General features: G+C 40.1%; 1 protein-coding gene across 11 annotated transcripts in view; it reads right to left on the minus strand.

Moving 5' to 3' along the window:
* CDKAL1 (CDK5 regulatory subunit associated protein 1 like 1) overlaps positions 1-25,337 on the minus strand; it is a 790,924-nt gene that overhangs the window by 314,207 nt on the left and 451,380 nt on the right. For all 11 annotated transcript variants that reach the window (XM_045056993.1, XM_023253542.2, XM_006931361.4 and 8 more), the window contains 1 exon segment: positions 10,628-10,773. In XM_045056993.1, the coding sequence (XP_044912928.1) occupies positions 10,628-10,773 (146 nt within the window).

The raw sequence follows: 25,337 nt of genomic DNA on the forward strand, positions 1-25,337 counted from the left end.
TGGCCTTGCAGACCTGAGCAATACAGGACAATCAGCTAGAAGTCCCATCCCTTCCCAGAGGGATGTCACAGTTCTTCAGATGAGGTAACAAAGAATGTCCTTCAGTGCTAGGGCAGAATGTTGTCATGATTCTACAAAGCAGGATTCAGTAATTTCCATTGAGTAATAGCTGATAGGTGCTTCCCATTCCCCCAATATTAAATGGGACTTTCAAAAATTTATGATCTTATTTCTACTCCATTTTAAATGGGGACTTTGGGGACTTTGCAGCTGCATTTGGACCTTCTGAAAAGGACAGCATCGACCATAAACCATGGATATACAAAAGGACAGGGTAACTGGATGGGGCTAGGGTGGGTCAACTCTGTACATAGCAATGAGTGGCCAAAAGAGTGAGACTGTGGGAGAATACTCATTGTTCTCCACTATCTCATCTGCCCTTATTTTCAGCAGACCCCCATGTTTTCAGATGGGTGCAAGGCCACTCAAATTAAAGACTACATTGCTTAGCCTTTCTTTCTGCTAAGTGCAGACATGTGACTAGGTTCTGACTATTTAGATAAAATCACAGTGACATGTGTAACTATGGGAAAGTATTTAAAAGGGAAGAACACATTTCCTCTTTTGCCCCTCACCTGCCTACAGACTGGAATGTAAATTTGATCGCTGGCGTTTAAGTAGCCATCTTGGACCATGAGATGAAAGCTATATCCTGTATCCCTGACATGCTGGAACTTTACGCAGCTCTACTGCCTAGCTCTGGACCTCATTTACATGACTGAAAAACTTCCACTCTCTTTATGCCATCACTTTCTTCTATCACTTTCAGACAACTGAACTATAACTTTTATACATACAAATATACACATGTACACGTGTGTAATCTAGGTAAACCCTTTCTCTATAGATTTTATATCATCAACAAAATCAAACCAGTAAAGTATCCTTGTCTAAAGAAAGGAGATTGGTTTTCTGTAAGACCTGTGATTCAGTGTTTCCTTCTTGTCCATGGAAAGCCTATAATCAACACTTAAGCTCTGCCCCCCTATACTAGAGTTAATACTGGGGTTTTACTATACTTACCAAACACAGTGGCTCTAAGTATGTGTATAATATTAACCATGATTTAAGAATGTCAGTCCCTAGGGGTGCCTGGGTGGCTCAATTGGTTAAGCATCTGGCTTCGGCTCAGGTCATGATTTCATGGTTCGTGGGTTCGAGCCCCATATTGGGCTCTGTGCTGACAGCTCAGAGCCTGGAGCCTGCTTCGGATTTTGTGTCTCCTTCTCTTTCTGCCCCTCCCCTGCTTGTGCTCTGTCTGTAAATCTCTCTCAAAAGTAAACAAACATTAAAAAAAAAGAATGTCATTTTCTAGAAGACAGTCATCAGGTTTTACCAAGCTCTTAATATTCTACACCCAACAAGGGTCTGACACACAGTCTGTATCCAATAAATATTAGTTGAATAAATGCAAGTCTTTGGCTCCTTTGAAATTAACATCAATTCACAATTGACTTTTTGGTCCTGTTTCCAGAATTTAAATTGGTCAGATCTTAATAGTCTGAAATTCAATCCTTAAAAACAATGATGGGTTACATCACTCTCTCTTTTTCCCATTGTTTGCTGCTAACTTAGTGATGGCACCTTTCAGATAATCCTGCCAAGTCTAGTACAACATTCCAAATTACACGCACTGCATATGCTATGCTCCTCTGATTTCTTCCTGGGTTTTGATAAGAACATAAGGTCTTAGATAATAATGAGGGTTCAGGAAACGTCCATCAGAGAACGATGATAAGGATGAGGATGGGAAGTCAGAGTAACCAGAGTAACGGGTCCCCCTGTGCCAGCAGCAAGTGATGAAATGATCAGTGTTAGGAACAGAGACTGCTCACGGGCAGGGGTTCGAGCTGGACACTGAATACATTTGGTTCTAGGAAGGAAGGGTAAATAGGACACAGAAATTAGGCCTCACAAAGTTTCTGCCACACAGCAGATTACGTAGGACAATAGCTCTGTGACACCTCGCCATTAGTACAGCATTTTATTTGACTTGTACACACACTTGATGAACACACTCTGCAGTTCATAGTTAGAGATGTTGTGACAGATAAACCGGTCATTATCTCCTTGTACTTCTTCTTCCCTGTGCTCACAATCAAACACAGCTTATCATCTGTTTATGCAGAGGCTCTCCACCTGCTTGGGGAGTGAGAGCAAAAGGGAGGGGATACTGACTAGAGAAAGGTGTAGCAAAGTTTTGGAAGAAGGTATGTGTAATCTGAAATTTTCTGTCTAACAATACAGTGCAATCCTCAATTAGAAAATTATGATCATCCCTAACGTTTTTAAGAACGACCCCATCTGGAAAGGCAAGATGCCACAGCAGCAATGAAAAGCACGTGGAGGTTCGCAGGCTGGAGCGTGAACCTGAACTCTGGCAGGTATCAGCACAGTAACTTTGGCCAAGTCGCTGTGTGCCTCAATTTCCTCACCTGTCAAATGGGGGTAATGATATTTTCCCATCTGGTATGAGCCATTGTGAAAATTAAATGAGTCAATCCACATAAAGTACTTAGGTACTTAGCACATTGCCTCCGACATATTATACACTGAATACATATCGCCTTATAATTATTGTTAGCTATAAGCCAGCAGGAGTTCACAGAACAGAGAATCTTTAAGAATAAAGAGTTTTCTGTTCTACCAAAGGGAATGGATCAGTTTCTCTGCAAAGAACAGGAGATTTTCTTGTTTATGAAAAGAGAACTTTAATTAAAATAGAATGAGAGGTAGTACTCTAAGCCTTAACCTCTCTGGTTCCAGAGTACACACCATGCATTCAGCCAATATGTATTATCCCCGCCTCTTGCTCCTGTGGCCCTGGATGCTGTGCACACAGCGTAGCAAAATAGGGGTCAAGGGGTCAAGGAGGACAAACTGAGCACCGTGCTCAGAACTGGGCATGCAGTCAACAGAGGACCACAGAGACACTACTACATCTCAACAGCTCTTGAGCACCTACGGTATTGGGGAAAGAAAATTATCTAAGAAGTATTTATTTTTTCCTCCAGAGCATCTAGCTCAGCACCTGCTTCCAAGAGGCAACTCTAGCTGGCATTTGACCCTTACCATTTTCACTTCCCTAAAACTGCTATGTCCCTTGGCTTCCATGGTGCCATTTCCTCCTTCGTCTTCCCCTACATGGGCCTGACCCTGCCTTTTCACCCTCATCACAGGATCCCTTCCCCTTTTCTATCACCCAAATGCCGGTCTTCCCGAATCCCCTGTTCTTAGCCTTCCATTTTCTTTCTGCTGGATGATCTCATCACCCACAGCTTCATCTGCCACTCAAAAGCTAATTACTCACAAACATGTATCTCTACATCCTCATCTCCTTCCTTGGCTCTTAGCCCACCTTTTGTATAGTCTACAGGGGCTCTCCCTTGGGTTTTCTTTTCTTTCTTTTTTTTTTTCTTAAACATTTATTTTGAGTGAGAGAAGGAGAGAGTGCACGTGTGAGCAGGGGAGGGGCAGAGAAAGGGAGACAGAGAGAGAGAGAATCCCAGGCAGGCTCCAGGCTGTCAGCGAAGAGCCTGACGTGGGGCTCAATCCCATGAACCATGAGATCACGACCTGAGCCAAAATCAAGAGTTGGACGCTTAAATGACTGAGCCACCCAGTTCTCATCTCCCCTGGATTTTCTATACAGGTATTGCAAATTCAGTATGTCCCAAACCAAACTCATTTTTTCTATCCAAATTCTTCCTTCCTCTCATTTTCCCTCTTCTATTAGGTTTTGGGATAAAACACCATCCTTGACACTCATGCATACCTTTCTCACCTTCCCTTAGGAGCACTGTAAATTTTACTTCATTATTATTTGTCGAGTCCACCTTACTGTCTCCCATCGCTAGAGCACTGTGCCTTAGATTAGCACAACAGTACGGCACAATGATTGAGCTGCTCAGGCATCACAGGATCTGAGTTTTCACTGAGTTTCTACCACTGATTAGTGATTGCCTGACCATGGGAAAATTACTTAACATCCTTGGGACTTAAGGATTAAATAAGCGAACATATGTCACTGCCCTAGAGCAGTGCCTGGCACAAAAGTACAACTTAAAAATATTAGCCACTGGCTTTATTATTATCACCATATTAAGTATTACTATTGGTATTGATATTGTTGCATTATTACAGAGCTGAGAACAAAACTGATAAATAAAAAAAAATGAGTGATTGAATCAATATTCTTGTTAGGAAGATTGCTGTGCAGCAGAAACTGAAGACCTACTCTATTATGCATTAAATCACTGTGGGCTCTCACCAAGTCCTTTTAGCCAGTCTGAACTCTGATGCTCACTTTAAAAAGTGCAGAGTAGGGGCGCCTGGGTGGCTCAGTCGGTTAAGTGTCTGACTCTTGATTTCAGCTCAGGTCATGATCTCAAGGTCTGTGAGATCGAGGCCCTTGTCGGACGCTGTGCTGACAGCACGGGGCCTGCTTGGGATTCTCTCTCTCTCTGCCCCTCCCCTGCTTGTATGCTCTCTCTCTCAAGATAATTAAACAAACATTAAAAAAAAAAAAGTGGAGACTAAAAATACCTATCTTACATACTTCTGTGACTACATCATGACGTAACATGTGAGCCCTGTGGAATATGAAAAGCACTCTATCAATGAAAGGAAAAATGCTTACTATCAGTACATGTTATCATACTATGTGACTCGACCCTTACGTTTACAACAAAACACTGAGGTGGAGAGAATGTACAAAGGATTAAGGGAAAGAAGCTTCTCTTCTCTGTGTTATTTCTGAAAGGAATAACACGATTGCATTGTAATGGAACGATAGAAGGTAGACAGAGGTTAGGAATGATGAGATTTCTCTCCTGACCAGGCTAGACAGAAAATGTAAAGCACCAATAGAAGATGTAATTACTTTCAAACCGATGAATCACGTGTAGAGTAATCCTACAATAATGCGGTATTTAGCACATGATGTCAGTATCTTCCAAGTGTAAATATAATACCATGTCAAAAAAAGAAAAAGTGTTTTCTTGCTACATAACTGTTCCAGTAATACTTATTCATTCTTTTGAAAAAATGTAAAAGTAGCAAGGGAGGGAGAGGAAGACAATAGAATGTCACTATTTCAAAAAGAGGTCCGACAAGAGATAAAATAGCGAACAAGGTCTCACGGACACCCAAGATAACAACCTAGTTAAAGATATTAGAAATGATGGAATAAAGTCAGAAAACAACTTTGAGGGAAGTATTTTGCCTAAATTACTTGGGAGGCGGTTATTCAGTGAATAGAAACACATCTGGGAATCTGGGAATGCATGTGGAAGAAAACTTAATTACCTAGTCCTTGCCGAATCTCTCTTTTTTTTTTTTTTTTTTTTCCGCAATTTCTTTTCCTCTATTCTGACAGATATTGCTGCTCAGGTGTCCAAGCCACTAGGAATAAAGCTAGATATAAAAACCGGAATAAAATACAAATTTAGCACAATGTTCTTTCATCAGACTGTGTTCTAGTATGGACACATGGATGATTGGGAGTAACGAAAGAAAGAAATGGGACTCAAGACGTTAATGAGTTAGCATCATTTTGTTTTTGTTTTTTTTTTCCCCCTTCAGACAGACTGGAAAAGTAGGTCACAGGATAGGCTGGGCAGTGTGAGAGAACTCTGTGACTCAACCTGCCAAAGTGATCCCGGCTTTGTGCCCTCGTTGCCCCTTTACTGCCTGAGTCCACAGCAGAGAGATGGGAGGACAGAGCTTTCTCTGCAAGGCTGTACCTCCCCTCTGGTGAGTCCTCCCTGCTGAAAGGTTTCCTTTTACCCCGAGTGCTCATTGGTTACTGGCTATGGCATTTCACTGGGCAATCTCTGGGTAGAGTCAACTCAGGGGTGCGAATGGATATCACGATGCTAAAGGGTTAATATTCTACAAGCAACATGACAAATTGGCCCAGAATTACACAGCACATTGACAAATGATTACAGCAAATTCTGAGAATGGATAATGTCGTGTCATTTTTAGTCAACACAAAGACGCTACAGGAAGGTACAACTTAAGATCTATGCAACTAGCAGGTGAAAACATAACTGGTCGTTAATTCATTCAAAATGCATCTACGGGGTAAGGGAGATGGACCCGGTCTCCCAGGTTTAAGGTCTGGTTAACATAAACCAAAAGGCCCCTGGACCTCCAACAAAATAATCTGTGGAAACAAAGAGATCTTTTAATATATAAACTCTTTCATGTCTTAAAATGTATCTATCAACAGGACATTCCTTCATCTTCTTTCACACTTTAATGTGTGAATTTGAGGACTCAGAGATTCTTTTCCCCAGCACGAGAACATATGCCTGAGAGAAGAATTCTATGTGTTGTCATTTTGTGAATATATGTGAATATACGGTTTTATGTTGGGGAAGTGATTGAGTTTACTGCTCCAAGGAGGGGGGCCCAATTAAAGTCCGTGTCCAAGGTCCCAACGCCCTAGGAACCCTAAGTATATCACCTTCAACATACCAAAGTGAAAAACCTTCTCATTAGGAAGTTAACTCTTTCAAAATAACATGAAAAAATACAATTTTATACTTTTTGAAAAAATTCCAGCAATATCTTAAGGTAACAGAAAAACCAGTTCAGTGCCAATTAATAAAAGGAATAAAACTCATGAGGTATTTATTGAAAATCATAAAGACACCAATCTTTCTGAAACCAGAATGGCACCTTGGTGGTAGTTTGCTTCCGTATCCCTCCAAATCCCATTACACATTTCAAGGAATCATCTTACCCATTCATATAAGAACATCAACTTAATTTTCCAACTGGATTAATAAATCTGAATAGAATAATTTAAGTCATATGATCGTCTGCTCACGACCAGCTGTTTTAAATTAGTATATTAAGCAATTTAGACACTTTTCTTTGCAAAGGTTGCGTGATTTAATAAATTCCCATATGCCTCAGCACGTGCCAGCACCACCAGGTTATCTCCAATCCAGCTGCTGTTAGGAGAACAGTTGCCAACTTTCAAACAACTGCAGAGAATAATGAATCAACTTCAAGCTGGCTCACAAGTAAACTTCTACTGCTCCCAGCTATCACATGGGCCGGTTTCAATGGTAAAGAAAATTAATTAAAGAGATTTCACCTCCCTGTGTTTCAGAAACAGGGAGTCATAAATATCGCTGAATTAGTAGTTTAAAAGCCCCCGTAGCTTCAGGTAGACTTAAATAGTTTGGACTTCTGTCTGAAATGCTATAGGTTGTTTTAAAAATTGGATTTTTGGGGGCGCCTGGGTGGCTCAGTCGGTTAAGCGGCCGACTTCGGCTCAGGTCATGATCTCACAGTCCATGAGTTCGAGCCCCGCATCGGGCTTTGTGCTGACAGCTCAGAGCCTGGAGCCTGTTTCAGATTCTGTGTCTCCCTCTCTCTGACCCTCCCCTGTTCATGCTCTGTCTCTCCCTGTCTCAAAAATAAATAAATGTTAAAAAAAATAAAAATAATAAAATAAAAAATTTAAAAAAACTGGATTTTTTTTGACGAGACAGATTAGGATGTGCTCTGTTCCTTATTCGTAACATGAATTTATGAGAAGATTCATATTCATGGAGAAAAAAAATCAAGATTCTCATCTATTAAAGGCTCACTGGGGAAAAAAAGGGCTTCAAAAGCTTCAGAGGAAAGAAGACATTAATAGAGGAGCTTGAAAAGCAGCTTCAAGAGGAAAGCACCAAACAAGTCATTTTAAGTCACAGTCATTTTATGAATGCACAAAATGGCAAAATGACAGTGTGAGGTCCTCCTTCTAAAAAAGACAATATTTTATTGAATTCTGATTAAACTCTGGACAAAGCAATTTGTGCCAGATCAGTTATCCAGACCAGCAGTGCTACAGAAATCCCTGAGACTCTGGTGTTTCCAACAAGCACTCCTCTACTTGGCATAAAGCCATCTAGTTTTTATAGGGAAAAATAAGCAAAACATCACAGAAGAATCCCCTTACTTCATTTATTTCTAAATATTTGTTACAATTGAAAAGTACTCCCTGGATGGGTGGACCTTCCTGAAAGGACAGGAAACATGTTTTTACTAAGCAGCACAGGTGGACCCCACTGTCCGTGCAGGAGAGAGTGCTGTATGCTTCTTCACAAGTAACAGGGCAGAATGGACAAAATACACAATTTTATGGTTCTGATGAACTGTGTAAAACCATGCAAGGATCACGTGATTAGTCGTGGGGATTTGATTTCTTCTTTTTTTCTGAAGAGTACCTGTAACTTTTCTCAGTCATCTGCTCTCTGCATCAGGGCACCATACTGTCTGCCTTCTACATTTTTCCAATACATCTCGTAAGTTAAAATCTAAGTATGAAATTGTACACCGAGGTTGCTTCTGCCCTCGCTGTACATATACAACACAGAGTTTTAATAAAAAACGTTTCAGAGATGTTATCTAGACCCATACTCTACCATTTCAGTGATTCACACTACTTGAAATTGACATTGTGGATGGATGGGTGTGGGATGGGGGCGTCTTCTCCAGGCATCTCCAATATCCTCTCCAGGGATCTCTGATATTTCCAGCAATGGAAACACTAGAGATCCTCAGGCAGAGTACTTCGTTCTGGGATCTTTCCGACAGCAGGGTAGTTCTAGAAAAGCTACAAAGATGCCTCAGGCTAATTCAGAATCCAAAAAAAGGACAATGAGTTTAACCCATGAATAAAGGCAAGAGCCTATTCTCTAACACTTTGATGTGATCATCTTTTCACCTCTCTATACCTCATGGATGCTGTTGAAACTGTTCAAGATGCAACAGATTTAAGAGGGCCACCTTTGGAACAACATAAAAGGCTAGCACTTATTGTGAAATTGTTGCCCAGTTAGGTAGCCACAGTAATTCCCCGAACAACTGAGTCAGCACTCACCCAAGTGGAGGAGAAAGAGAGGTGTTGATTCCTTAACCTCACTGAATCACATTAATGCAACAAACTATTTGGAAAGTGTTCTAGTCTATTCTGCACAACAGGATGCATGTCTCCACTTGGCAAAATCTTGTGCAACAGGTATGAATTGTACACATTATTTGCCACTGCCCTAGTAATAAGCAAGAGGCAAGAAATTTCACAGGTGCAACAATTTATCTGCAATTTTGAAAACATTCCATTCACCAGTGCCAACGTGCCCAAAAGGACTCTCTCACAGGAGGCAAGTTTACCTACAATAAGCTAGAATGAACGCAAAGGAGAGAAACAGGGGAACTTAACAGACACCTAACATAAAAGTTCTCACACTTCAGCCTTGACCTCCATTCTGTTCAAGAGCAGAAAGTTACTATGGATGGTACAGATCTGTCATTATTCTGCTTTCTACTTTGAAGGCTGTATATATTTAACGATTACAATTACGAAATCCTAGAATAAACATGCCTTCTATTCGCTGATTTGAATATTCGAACAATTAGCTCTGTTTGTTTGAATGCACACAAGTGTCTTTATTTCTAGTGGCTAGGATAATCAAGAAATGCCTAGAGGTGGAAAAAAAAAAATTAGAAAGACATAAAGGAAAGATGAGGGAGGAAGGAGAAAGTAAATAGAACAAGAAAAAAGATTTAAAAAGATTTCTATGTAGTCAGGATAAGTCACTAATTGAAGGTGGAAAAAATAACTGCTCACAGTTTGTATAAAGCAATCATACCCATGTAGCACTTCGACATGGTACAAAGGTATATAATTATAAACAAGAAGATGGAAACAAAAAGTTGTATCTTAATTAAGAGAAACAACAGAGGAAAAAATTATGGAAAAAAATTGTGGAAAGTAGGACGACGCATGCCACAGATACGCCCGGATAAATGACATATCGCCACGGGGGAGAGCAGTGCCCCAGACTTGAGAAGGTTTCGTATGACCTTGGCCAGCCCTGCTATTTCCTGCCTTGTATAATCACAGAAGGCAGTCAACGTCTGGTGATGATGAGAAGTAGGGTTTTGAAGAATATAATTATGGGCTGCAAGTGTTTTCTGTGGAAACAAAATGATCATTCATGTCTAAGATTGTGTAAATATGCCTTAATTTTGGTCAACAGCAATTTCAACTTTAAAAACACAGAATCCCAAAACCACCTTATACATCACAATTCTCCAAGTGATCTTCAGGGATAAGCGGGTAAAAGCAAGAACGTTCCAGATACTCTTCAAAAAATGCTACTTGGGAGAAAATCATCTACTCCGCGGTGACATGAGTTGGCCGATCTCCACATCGGGCCCAGCTCACAACCTCAAAAAGCCACATTAAAGGAGATTTCAGCAAAGCCAACGCAGTTTTCATCTACGAGGTCAGGTAGAAAAGCGATTGCAATGCATGTTACCTTGGACAGACTGTGGCAATCTCACACAAATCAATGGTACTTTGTGAACAGATGGGAGGTGGATATAAGAAGAAACCACATCAAGGGTCCCTAAGGAAACTTAAAGGCTCGGAAAGCTCCAAAACTCTCGCCTTCCCTCGGGTACCTTTAATTGTGGCTACAATAAGTGCATTTTTGCCACATGCTTTCGAAAGAAAAAAAGAAATGGTTATTTTCTTAAGTACTAACAGACTTACTTCTCTTTCAGAAAATCCACCACTCTTTTGAAGTCGGCCACGCAGTATTCTCTTCTCATTTCCGTGAGTACAGAGTCAGAGGCAGACTGGACCGGTATGTGCAGAAAAGCATAGACTCTGGGATGATTAAGGATTTTTGCCATTTCCTTTAAAAAAAAAAAAATGGAAGGAGAAAACATTAATCATTTTAAGGAATCAGGTAATGGTTCCCTTCAGATCAACACTCACAAGGGCAATCAAATCAACACAGCTGAAAACAGACCAATCACCCAGGCTCTTCAAGCGAGTGTCGACTGGCAATACTCTCTGATGACATTTGGAAATTTAATGTTACTTTCAGAGGATTCCACGCAAGCGTGGCTTCCTCATGTTGATCATCTCTGTTAGGTGACCAAACAAAGGTAAACTCATGGATGCCTAAAGAGTAAGATTTTTGAGTCTTTCAAAATAAACACTCCCTTGCCTCAAAGAAGTTTTATTATTTTGCCTTGCTACATTAGCAGGAAAAACACCAAGAGTTAAACAGTTGAGGCTCTACAATCCTGTGGGCTTGGATAAAACCTCCAAATTTAAGGCCAGTCAACACTTTTTTTTTTTTAATACTGAAAGAGAAGAAGGAATATGTAACTCACCTGTTTCTTTTTCAGCTAGTTAATGAACATGTATTTTCTGAGTATCTACTATGCAAAAGACACAGCATCACACAATGAAGCTAACCAGTTGACCGGCTGATAGCTAGATGTAGAGTGTGTAAGAAGGGGGGAACAGGAAGATGATCCAATTTTGCAAAGGTAGAGCAAAATGGAGCGAAGCAAATTAGGAAGCCCAGAGAGTGTCTTAAAATTCCTCAGAGGATACAAAGGTGGGCAGGGAAAAGAGTGATACAAGGAAAGTTGCGTGAATGTGACCATTTATGAAAGCAGTAAGAACACGAGACGGATTCAGTCCCTCTCCAACTGCCCCCTGCCACTGGCTCATCACCTGGAGCCTGGCGGAAGGGGGAGTAGAGGAGAAGAGGAAAAGAGAAGAGGGCGCAGGGGGAGAGGGCGTGTACAAAGAGACCAAGAAGTAAAAATGTTGAGAAAGGAGCTGCTCCTTGATAACCTGCAGGCAACCAGTGATTTTTAGCTTTCGAAATACTGCATTTTCCTATGTGTTATTTCATTCCGTCCTTACAACAGTATTTTGAGGATCTATGGAGTCTGAGAGCCAGCTAATTCTGTAGAGTCGCCTCCTAGCTCTTTAGGGGTCAGTCATGCATATGTATTAACCATGCCCTGCGTGTCTCCACTTTCTTTCCACCAACTGTGAACATCAGGGCTTTTAGGAATGTGCAAGAAAAGAGCAATGGACTCGGATCGGTCACCTTCCTAATAGCAGCCTGGTGGTTTAAAAAAATCATTTTGGACCAAGAAATTCAAATAGCCAAATAACAGGACTCCTTGGAATGTTTTATCCATACTTTCTCTACTAGAAATTAATAGGTATACACAGCTTGTCTTCTATCTATCTGGCAAGACAGATAGATACGTGTCCATAGAGACATATACATTAGAGCTGGAGCTGAAGACTTTCTTATTCAACAGAAAAACGAATGCCTAACATATTATCTGTTCACAAAACTGTCATGTTTCTTGGCTAGGTACTCAGCCAGTAGGCTCTTCAGCACGAGCGGCACAGGAGGCCGCGTCAGGCGACGCTAATCATCACACACGCTGCCGCATACAGGCTGGCCTTCTGCTATGCTTCTCTGCTGGCCAGGTCTTTTGCGGCTGAACATCAAGATCCACAGTGTAACAAAAGCGTGTGTTTCCTAAAGGGGCAGGACCCTGCGTTGGCCAACCTTCAACATACCTACTGTGATAAAAAGTGACACTTTAACAAGGAACATAATGCAGGGAATGAAATTTCACTCTCCTTCTCTGTGCCTCGGTTTTCTTATCTGTAAGACAGAGAGAGTGGCCGACCCACCTTCTAGGGATACTGGGAAAATAAAATAATTCAGTATGTGTTTACATGTAAGCCCTCAACAGACCAATTTATCTAATACTCTTCTTTCTTCCTTGAATAGTTTCTAAAGTTCATGGTAACACATTTTCATCCAGATTAATGGGAACCTGGGAACAGCTTTTCAATGAGCTGCTTCCTGTAACTAGTAAGTGAAGGAGGTTTAACTTGTGCTGATGTGCATACGATAAATTAGAAAGCGGTTCCCAGCGAGCATGACCTTGGGCCAGAAAGGGGCGTGCAGTTTCTCTTGGAAACCCTCAGCGTGGCCTGCTACAAGCAGGACCCTGCTCCGGGTGAACTACTGGCCTGTCGCAGTATGACAACTTACAAATTGAAACGTTGATAGCAAACAAGGAGGATGAACAAGGTGGTGAGTTTTTCCCGTGGGCGCTCAAAATAAGATGGCCCACTAGTAACTACCCTCAGCTTCATGCTACAGGCCCGGCAATGTTTTAGAATGGTAGGCGCCAGAACACAAAATAAAAATAAACTTACGCCTTAATTAAAGTCTGTATTTCTCCCACTGAAAGAATTAGGACTTCACAGATTCATGTACCCCGAAGAGACAGAGTAGATATTTTCTGTTCTGGTTTTAGGTCTATTCCTTTTCTCAAGAACTCTGCATGTTGGTGAAGGACCTTTCGGTTTCTTCACCTTTCAAAATTCTTCCCTTATTTCTAAGGTTCAGCTTATTGTTACAGGTTCTCTGGAGCCAGAGATTACTTCCTCCTCTCTGACGCCTCAGCAACTGCTCCTGCTGTTACCCAAGTGCTTTCTTGGTCCCACCGGGCACCACGGTCATCGATCTCCAAGAGGGAGGCTCTCTGAGAGGAGGAAATAACTATCTTGCCCTTCTCGTTGGATCCCCACAACGGCTAGTGCTAGGTATACAACCAAACATATAGATATAGATATGGGGTAAAACCACATGAACATACATAGAAAGAGATTAAATTTTTTTAAATGTTTATTCATTTGAGGGAGAGAGAGGCAGAGCACACGTCGGGGAGGTGCAGAGAGAGAGGGAGACACAGAATCCGAAGCAGGCTCCAGGCTGAGCTGTCACCACAGAGCCCGACGCGGGGCTCGAACTCATCAACCGTGAGATCGTGACCTGAGCCGAAGTTGGACACTTACCCGACTAAGCCACCCAGGCGCGCCCCCATAGGAAGAGATTTAAAATGTGTGTGCTGTTTGATAGGAAGACAAATGTTCAAATAGTAATGGTTGGACTCAAGCAGGTAAACAAACATGATTGGCCAGCCTTAATTTCTGGAAGTGAAAAATTCTATGTTAATATATAAGTAACTATAAAGTAAAAATGAGGCATTTCATAGGTAGCACCCCCTCCCCATTGGGTTATACATCTAAAAATCAGTTGCAGCTTTAGGCTGGAATCACAATGCGTTTTCTTAGGCAAGTAGTTTATAAATGCAATTAATTTATAAATTAATTATAAATGTGGGGCCCAGGTTAACCAAAGGAATAAGTGGGGGTGGGGCACTTAGTTCAAAATGTGGCTAACAAAAAAATGGCAGCCATGAGCAAACCCTGAGTTCTGAGCTGGCTGTGAGTCCGAATAGGTGGGCAAGTATGCGAGGTGGTATGTGGGCACACGAGGGGGGTGTGTATGAGGAGCTGTGGTAGCAACTAGTATGGAAACAGTATCTCTTTTAATATAAGGTCACTTACACTTTAAGGGCTAATGTATCAAGGCTGCTTAACATCTAGACGGTGACTACTTTAGAAGCAGGGATTACAGAATGGTTAACCAAATCAATGAAACAGTATTTCCACCCAGTGCTTTTCTTTGGAGCTCTCCTTTCACGAGCTGGTAATCGTCTCAATGTTTGTTAGTTTTTTTATGAAATTAAAAAGCAAAGAAAACGTAATGACTTGACGAAAACAGACCGTTTTTAAAAGCAATCCTATAACGGGTACATCTTTAAAAGAAATGTGTCATTTCTGTTGCTCTGCAGTCATCAAATGAATCATCATATTCTGTCTGGTTTTAAGTATGTGCACTACCAGTTTAACAAAGTCACTCAGCGTGTGAGTGCACAAAATGTACTAATACTTGTATTCAGATGTCTGTGCATTCATTTTGATGGTTACCAGTCATAAAGTCTGCTCAGGTTGTAGCTTTGTTAGAAAGCATATGCATATTTAAAAAGCTAATCTTGACAGTGCTACATTGTTTGCAACTAACCTAAGACATATGAGGAAGCAAAAAGATACTTCAAAAAAAGATAAATTAAACCATTCCTTTAAGCATTGCAAACAAAGCTTATATGAGATATCATTCACATGCAATACAATTGACGTATAAAAAAAGGTGTGCAATTAAATGTTTTTTAGTATATTCACAGGATGGTGCAGCCATCTAAAATCTAATTTTAGAATTGGTTCATTCCCCCTAAAACGAATCCCAAATCTTCCCATTTTCCCCTTTCCACAACCCCCTCCCCCCAGTCCGAAACAACCAGCAGTCTACTCTCTGGCTTTACAAATTGCCTATTCTGGACAATTCATATAAATAGGACCATCAGTCTTTTGGAAATGGCTTCTTTCACTTATAACGTTCTCAAGGGTCATTCATGTTGAAGTACGTAGGCTTTTTTTTTTCGATTAAATAAAATATAGGGATGTAGAATTTATTAAATATGCCATTTCGTACAAAAGTACCTCAAACGTTCTGAATATTTATTAGCTTGAAAGGTAGTAAAGCAAGTTTCATCCATACTTATGGACTTCTGCAACACAATCTAATGGCATAAATCTGACAGAGATTAGCTGTTACACATAAAATCTTTTTAGGAAAAACTACAACAGATGCAAAAGATGGAGAGGGAATGTTAAAAAATTCTTTAAAAAACCTTCCCTTAAAAAGAGAAGAACTGGGGGTGGGGAGTACAACGGATCATTTTTTGGTTCCTATTTTTTTGTTGTTGTTTCATTGTGGCAAAATATATGTAACATAGAATTTCCCATTTTGGCTACTTTTGAATGTATGATTCCATGACATTAACATGCTTTTATGATGTTATATTCAGCCATCACCACTACCCATCTCTAGAACTTTATCATCCCAAACTGAAAACTCTGTACCCATAAACATCACTCCCCATGCCTCCCTCCCCCTGCCCTTGGTAGTCGCCATTTAGTTTCTGTGTATGAACCGGACTATTCTGCTAGGCACCTCCTATAAGTGAAATCATTACAGTATCCGTCCCTTTTGTCTGGCTTATTTCACTTGGCGTAACATCTTCTACGCTCACCCTGCTGTAGCAATACTTTGCTATTCTAAGTATCTCTTCCAAGGAGCTGGGTGCTCCACTGTCAGTGCCAGAGCACACTGTACAGGCTCCTATCAGCACTTAGTTCCCTGTCCTGTAATTCTGCCATACATGCTCACACCCCAAGGATGTATCTTATTTATTCCCTGCGTCTCCCCATATCCTCGCTAATGCCTGGCCCTTAAATACTTAAGTTATAGTTGAATGAACGAATGATTCGATGAGCCAATTAATTAGTCAACATGAATTATTTTAGAGGAAGCCCTACAAAGACTTCTAGGTAAAGGTCAAAACAGCAATGCCTGTGTTCTAGGAGATCCTATTTCCGGAGTCACCTTCAATACTCCCAAAGTCATGTAAGTCAAGATAAAATAAGACCGGAGTCATATGTCATCCATTACTTCATTAATGACACCGTAACAGCCACTAAGTGAATTACCAGCACCTACATTTACTCTCAGCAATCTAAAAATAAATTATCATTTAATAGCAGCAGTAAGACAATTGAGGGGGCCTAAGAAGAGAACATTTTCAATCCGCATGTCCCAAGTGAGGAGGATTAGATATTGCGAACAGATTCTAATTCACATTTGATCTATAACTTAATTATAACAGGAAATTCACTTCCAAACTGCAAAGAGTTAACATTTTCAGCATTTGCATTAATATAAGTTGAGCCCTCTGTTCTAATTAGCCTTCACAGAAATGTTAAAAGGACTTCAATGCTCCTTTACCATTACAAGGGTCATCGTCAATAATCAGACTTTGCATTACAAAGATAAAAATGTATATGAATACTAACGTCAGAATGCTAAGAGTTGTAATCACACACACATTTGTCTTCAACTGATGTTGCCATTGTTCTATTTCATAATTATTATTCCGCTCTGCCCTCACCAAGACATCAAGGGGGTTTTTATATCCTGTGGTAGTGATGGTTTCATGAATCTGTATGTATGTGAAAATTCATGAAAACTTGAACATACATGACTAAGTCAATTTTACTGTGCAAAATTTAAGATAAAACGGCAAAGAGGAAAACTCACAGTAAAATTTGTTGTGTTTTAAACACCATGTAACATGAACAGGTAATAGCCTAAAAAAACAAACGAACAATATACATATAGTTGCCTTGTTTTCTATTAAAACAAAACACTGAGTCTTCTAAACACTAAAAGAACAAATCAATACTTGATCAGTTTAATGGGGAAAAGTGCAGTCTGATTACACCGAGCATTCAGCAAAGGCTGTCCTATCGGCTTCTCTCAAACCTGACACAAATAATTAAGGACTGCGACCGAGAGGCAGAGGTTGAAGATATATTTCTCATTTCTTTATGGTCTCATCATTCAAAGGCTAACTTCAGGTAACTTCTGTTTCAAGTGTTAGGTGGCATACTAAGAAGAATGTTCTTGTGGTTTAATCGCTCCAGTCACAATTGCTTGGTATGGACTTGCTCACAGCAAGTATTTAGTCAACATGAAACTAACTTTCTGGGACTGGGGATGCAGAGAAGGACAGCAAACTCCTGGGCATTGTACAAATGTGCACACACAAAACGGCGTCCTCTGCAGATGAGCACAGGGCGGGGGTGGGGGTGGGAGTGGGGGTGGGGGTGGGGTGGGCCCTACATGCATCTCCTCTGACCCCTCATCTCCTGAAGTGGCTTCCCTCCCTATGGGGATGTTACCATCTCTGCCTAAACTCAGGAGTAGCCACGTGACTTGAACGGCCAATGAGATGTGGGCAGAAATGACAGGTATGACTTCCGGACAGAAGGGTTTCTCCATCTCTAATTTTCCCCTTCTTCTACGATCGAAGTTTGGACGTAGAGACAGCTCAAACAGAGCTTCAGTCAGTCCCTGACAGGCATTTAGCATGAGCAAGGAAATACATTTTTGTCATTATAAGACAGTGTCATTTTTTGAGATCATTTGTCATACAGCATAACCTCATGCATCCCACTGCCACACTGTCATTTTATGGATGAAGGAAAGAACATTTGGAGACATTTAAAATAATATGTTCAGGGGTGCCTGGGTGGCTCAGTCGGTTAAGTGTCTGACTTCGGCTCAGGTCATGGTCTCACAGTTCGTGGGTTCGAGCCCCGGGTCAGGCTCTGTGCTGACAGCTGGGAGCCTGGAGCCTGCTTCAGATTCTGTGTCTCCCTCTCTCTTTGCCCCTCCCCTGCTCATGCTCTGTCTCTGTCTCTCTCTCAGAAATAAATAAACATTAAAAAAACTTTTTTTAAATAAAAAATAAAGTTTATTTATTTATTTTGAGGAAGGGAGGGGGAGAGAGAGAGAGAGGGAGGGAGGGAGAGAAGGCACACACAGGCAGAAGAGGGACAGAGAGAATCCTAAGCAGGTTCCACGCTGTTAGTGCGGAACTGGACGGCAGGGCTCAATCCCACAAACCGTGAGATCATGACCTGAGCTGAAATCAAGAGTTCAACGCTTTACAGACTGAGCCACCCAGGCACCCCTGCAAAGTCCTTTTCCTTAAGCAATTTTCAATAAATACTGGAATGGAACTATAAATCAGTTACAAAGAGAGAAGAGGGGAGGAAGAAATTAACTCGTTACACGGGCAACAGAAGATTTCATTCCAAATGGAGTTCAATCTTCAAGGATAAAAATTTTCCAGGCAAACCGCAAGTGGTAACACATAACCTATCCCACTGTCTTGAGACACAAAGCTGTATATTTTGTACACTAATCTACCAACCTATTATATAAATTGCGCTTTTTTTTCTTTTTGCCTAATAATATCGATTATATCTTTTAAAGTACATTTGAGAAAAATAAGAAATGCACTTGGGGACCACTTAAGGTTTCCATACCTATTTACCCTTTTATCAAGTATACCAATTGTAACATTCTTTCTTGAAATCATGTTAAAGAGGGAATTGTTCACTTGAGACATTTGGTTTATAGATCTTGTGAAGCTGTACTCGTTACACACCTTTGGAAAAAAGATGCATAAATTAATTAGCATACATAAAATAATTTTAAAAACCCACTTTTAAAAAAAAACACTAAAAAATATTTTCCTGTATTATCAAAGTAATATGTATTCATTTTTGAGATTTTTGGAAAACAGAAAAATAGAATGGGAAAAACTAATAGTTACAACAATCACTGTTAAAAAAGAGAAACATTACTCTTATTATCATCTTAAAACAATCAAATTATAAAATTATATCCGATATTACCCAGGGGGGTTTAGAAGAAGTGAAATGACTTTCAAAGACCAAGATATTAAGCTAATAATATTCCTTAACAAAACATCATTCCTGTGAGCTCAATTTTTTCCAAAATGAAAGAAAACCTTTCTTCTAGGCAGGGTCCAAATCACCCAGGCACTTAACACTCCAGGGGCTCATAAAGCTGCCACATTAGCATAACAGGAGAGAAATCTGAATATGGGAACAACAAACAAAGGAGAATCAGAGATAACAATCAGCAAAACACCTTAGCATCATTCCGGAAGAAGTTACTACCCTTAGAACAATGTTGTCCAGGGAGCTACAATGAGAGAGTGAACAAAATAAATAAGACAAGAAAGAAATTTCTTTGTTCAAGAAGAACATAAAAATGGGAATGAAAGTAAAAGATGAGGAGAGGGACAGACGGGCAGTCCTTTCCCCACTCCCAAAGGGACTGTAACGCGAGGGAGCTCTTCAAAGATCTTCAAGACCTTTGATCTTAAAAGCATGCACCATCGGCAGTCATTTATTTAGAATGATTATCAGGGGCACCAAAAAACGTTCTCAGCCCTCTGCAATCACGATGCCATGAGTGGTGCAGCAGCAGTAGTTAATAGTAACAATAATAATAATAATAATAATAATAATTATAGTAATAATAATAGTGATGGTGATGTGAAAAATATAGCAGTTAGCATCCTCATGTACTAGAGGCTGTGCTAAGTCACATGCCTCAAATGTAAACTTCTGAACAAATTAGGAATTAGTTTTACTGCATCTAAGACTGAGAGAAGTTAACGACCTTGCCCAAGGGACACTGGCAGAACGGGATTGGAAACACTGGCACCCTGCCCCTGGAACCAGAATATGCCACCAGAATTACACCTCTTTGGTATAGGAGACATTTCGAGTTAAGGGCAATGGAGAAGCAGCAGACCCAGGAAAAGCACTAAAACACAGGGCCTTTGTTTTCCTTTTGTAAAGGCAATTTCTTTATAAAGGAAATTTTCATTTTTAAAGACGGAAATTTGGAAAAAAGAAAAAGATACAAATATGGACACTCCGGACCAGGAAGAGGAGAACATTTAGCGATTCTCATGGGAGACAAAAAGTGAAACTTAGATCTGCATTGCAAACCTTCCTAAGGAATCCTTGTTTACTTTTCCTGGCCACCTTCTTTTAACTGCTCTCCCTCACACAAAAGCCCCAAATCCCTTTTGTTTCAGCACAGGATGGTATACAGACTCAAGTTCCAAACACAGGGTTGGTGACTGTCAGGTGCTTCCGCAAGCACACATGATGATGCATTTGTTGATGGACTTCTGTTTTACTCTCACTAATCTGTCTTCGGCCACTCCCAGAGAGAGAACCCCTCCCAGAGAGACGAGGATGGGTAGAGGAAAAGATTTTTCCCCTCCCCTAGGCACTGCTCCATCAAAAGTGCCTCACAAAGCATCGTTCCTGCAGACCAATGTGTGCTTCTCCCTAAACCTAAAATTATTCTTGAGGAACAGCACAAACTAACTCACATGAAGGTGTTAACAATAATTTCTGGGTGTGGGGCTGGACAGAAGCCTTGAAGAGGGATCTCTCTAAAACAAGACTTAAATCTCTCTCTCTCTCTCTCTCTCTATATATATATATATATCAAAGTGGATTTAAATTTTAAGTTGCCTATTTTTCCTTATATCAGATTTATTAGAAATGTATGGATTTTTTCAAATGTGTCAAAATGCATAAATTAAATAGCTCCTATCACATTACTTGAAATTAGATGATAATAAATGGGATCTTTGCAGTCTTTTGCTACTGAGCAGTATGAAATCTAAATTCAAACTGATAAGTGGGTATATAATTTTTATAGGGCAACAAGGCAGGGCTCCTCCTGGTTCCTCCTGGTTCCACTTTAATTGTTTTCACTTGGTAACATTGGCTTCGCACATCAGTTCTTTAATTGGAGCTGAACTGAAAGCATTTGCAGTGACGGCGGGGTGGGCTGGCTTGTCGAAGAACACCCCGTCAGAATATTCTGATATTCTAACCTGCTGCTTCTCTAAGCATCGTGGCTCCAACGTTACAGCACCAGACAGACTGTCTAGAACATAAAGATCAGGAAAAGCTTCTCTTTCATGAAGCAAATTCACCTTTTAAGACTTGAGCTAATTTTTTACTGGTTTGTTTTGTTTTTCATTTTTTCAATGTTTATTTACTTTGGAGTGGGGGTGGGGTGGAGGCGCAGAGAGAGAGAGGGAGACAGAGGATCCAAAGCCACTCTGTGCTGACAGCAGAGAGCCCGACGTGGGGCTTGAACTCATGAACCGTGAGATCAGGGCCTGAGCTGAAGATGGGAGGCTTAACCAACTGAGCCACTCAGACATCCCAAAGTTTTGTTATTTTTTAATCAAATGGAAGTTAAAATTCAGTGAGATTGAAATAAGATTTCTTCAAATTAGAGACGAAAATGAAGATTTTTATCAAAATCTTCTGTCAAAGCCTGTGCCTCTACAAATATGCAAAAAATAGGCTGCACCTTTATTGTAAGTTTCTGCCTCATGAGAATAGAATTTGATACAGAAGTGTTTTCAGATCTTGAATTTTGCCATTTTTATTGGGCGAAATTACTTTAACAAAATGACAATCAGGCTTTGTACTTCATCTTTCCAATGATCAAACAGGTCTTGAATGTATATTATCAACCCATTATGTTTACCCACCTTCAGAACTGGAGTAACATGGATCTAGGTAACAATGGTTCCGGAGATACTAAGGCACCAGATTACATGCTAAGAATTTTCTTCTGTCTTAGGTGAGAAAAATGATTTCCAAATCAAGTACTCTGCCTTCTCCTTAATATTTCAAAACTAGCTAGAGATCGAGAATATAGAAGACAGAAAGGAAAAGAAAGAACTATGTCAAAGGTAAGTCTAACAACATGTGGAATATGCTGGAGTGACCCAGGATGGAGGGTAAAGGTCTATCTAATGTTAAATCATTTCTCTGTTCCCATCCTCACAGGAGTCTAATCTCTCCATAGAACTACCCAAAGGGCACAGTTCAGAGGACATCTAGGAAGAACCGGGAATTACTCTGAAAGGTATCAAGAAGAGGAGTACACATTCCAGATGAAGGAATGTATCCCAAGCATCCCATGAGTAAAATTAACACTCTGGAATGTCTTCTGAGTGAAATGAAGGAAGGAAAATTCAATACTTTAGAGGTTTAAGGATTACACATTAAAACTACTCATTAAAAGCTAAAAACAAATGGGATTCTCCCATCCGGGTGTTTAACTTTATTTTTTCCTTAATAGACTTTTGAGTGACTTTCCACAATTGCTGGCTATATAAATGAAGTTTATTAATTTTTTTTATTATTTTTTTAACGTTTATTTATTGAAAGAGAGAGAGAGACAGAGCACAAACAGGGGAGGGGCAGAGACAGAGGGAGACAGAATCCAAAGCAGGCTCCAGGCTCCGTGCTGTCGGCACAGAGCCCGACGCGGGGCTCGAACTCACGAGCCAAACCGTGAGATCATGACCGGAGCTGAAGTCAGATGCTTAACTGCTTAACCAACTGAGCCACCCAGGCTCCCCTAAATGAAGTTTGAAAACGAACTTTATATAGATGAATGGATAAAGGAATGTGGTATATACTGTTGCATGCGCGCACACACACACACACACACACACACAGTAACATATCCAGCCATTAAATAAAAAAAAAAAGAAATCCTACCACTTCCAACAGTCTGAATGGACCTTGAAGGCATTATGCTAAGTGAAATAAGCCAGATCATAAAAGTTCTCATCACAAGGAAAAAAAAAATTTTAAGCATGTGTGGTGAGGATTGTTAACTAGATTTATTGGGGTTATTTCACAATATATACAAATATCGAATCATTATGTTGAATGCATGAAACTAGTATGTTACATGTCAATTATATCTCAATTTTAAAAATGACTGTGGTAATTGGATTGTGGTGGTTGGACAACTACACAAATTTACTAAAAATTATCGTCAAACTGCATACTTTATTTTTTATTTTTAAAGTGCATACTTTAAAACATAAGAGTATAACATTCAAGCTTAAAATGCAGAAATTTAGGTATAAAGTATCTAAAGTTGATGTTTGCTTAGAGGCGTATACCAGGTCACTGAAAAAGCCAAAATAAGAACGGTGTATACCAAAATAGAGTTTGTTGCACTTAAATACATTGCCCCCTGGTAAAATTAGCTGCTAATAAAAGCTAAATAAAAGATGCCAACTATTTTTTATATATGATGTGGTGGGTGAATGCGGTAGGGGCATGGGGCTAATGAGAATGGAGTCTGGTAATTGCCTAGTAAAGGTACAGGGTTCTAAGGACTCAACATAAATTATTAACCCTCTGTGTACACTGGGAAAGACAGGCGGGGGAGGGGTTGATAAAGTATGGATGGATTTTTAGTAAACAGGGTAGCTTGGAGGTGGGGGGGGCTGCATTTCAGACTGAGGGTGACATCTGAACAAGGGTGAAAAGTCTAGAGCACATTCTAGGCAAAGCAGTAGGTCTGCTCAAAGTGGAAGTGTGTTACTTGAAAACTGATACATGTTAGAGGGAGAGAGGAAAGTCACCACTGGAAAAGGAGACCGGGAAGGCGCCCGAGTCCTGGAGGGCTAGAGGGCCAGACCAGGGTGTGGGATTTTGTTTTGCAGACAAGTGAGTGGTATTGAAACTTCTGCTTGGTATTTATTACCCCAAAATGATTCTCTGAAAACCACGAGCCACCTGATACATTTTTTATTGACACTGAAATCTTTCCCGAGGAGTTTAAATAGTTGCAGAAGATGTACTCTCTGGCATATTTCAAATATGGGACTGTGAAATACAACTGTTACATCACACTCTGAAACGTATTCAATGAGATATAAAAAATAGGAAAATTGGCATCCTTTTTTTTCCCCTCCACTTTGAATTTCCTTTCTAATTCTGCCACAGCATTTTATCTAATAATTTTTAAGCTTTAAAGTCTTCTATTGATAGATTCTAACCATCCTTCTCTGTATCAAAATTTGTGTATATGTTAAAATAAAAACATTGTGACCACAAGGCTCTAAGCATTTTTAAAGAACATTTTTAAATCGAATTGTCGTTAAATTACTCCTAGTACACAATTCATCAAAACAGTATAAATATTTATTTAGCATAAATGTAAAAATTTATTATGATGGCAATCTTTGATGAAATGGATGGTGAGGGAAGCAGGCATGGGAACTCTTTATGCCTTGCTTTGAAAAAGGCAGTTTCAGAAGTCCTTTGTTTGGTGGCCTGAGGGTGTTGGATAAAGGTGAGAGGGAAGTGTGACAGGAGACCCAGCGTGAAACCTTCACTACAGACAAGTCAGTTTTAGGAAAGGGTACAAATGAAAAATGAAGATCTGGAAATAGATTCGTTTTTAAGTGACCCTCGCCTACTAGTTGGTTTTTATCCAGAAATACTGTCCAGCCATTGGAAGATGCACACTTAACACTGTGGTTTGTAAGAAAAAAGTGTGACCTCAACAGTGCAGTTACGTGTAGGAGGTAGATACGGCAAAGCGTCCGAGACTTCTAAGGGTTGACTAATGTAAGAAACACACAGCAACTACTCGGATATAGTGGACGAAGGTGGGAAACTCACCGATTTTGAAACTCCGCAACCAAGCAGGAAAAGGTTGTAATTCTTTGGCAAGGAAATACTGAGCTCATTTTTAAAAATTGAGACATAATTGACATATAACATTATATTAGTTTCAGGTGTACAACATCATGATTTGATATTTATGTATATTGTGAAATAATCGCCACAATAAATCTATTTAACATGCCTCATCAGACGTAACTACCAAGTTTTTTTTCTTATAGTGAGAACTTTCAAGATCTACTCTCTCAGCAACTTTCTCATACAATGCAGTTCTCATAAATACATTCCATGCTGTACATTACATTTTCATGTCTTGTTTAGTCATAACTGAAAGTTTGTGCTTTTTTTTAAGTTTATTTATTTATATTGAAAGAGGGAGGGGGACAGAGAGTGAGACTGAGAACGAGTAGGGGAGGGGCAGAGAGAAGAGAGAATTCCAAGCAGGTTCCACGGTGTCAGCACAGAGCCTGACTCAGGGCTTGAAGTTATGAACCATGAGATCATGACCTGAGCCTGAGCTGAGATCAAGAGT

The sequence above is a fragment of the Felis catus genome, chromosome B2 (genome assembly GCF_018350175.1).
Source record: "Felis catus isolate Fca126 chromosome B2, F.catus_Fca126_mat1.0, whole genome shotgun sequence".
Taxonomy (NCBI): domain Eukaryota; kingdom Metazoa; phylum Chordata; class Mammalia; order Carnivora; family Felidae; genus Felis; species Felis catus.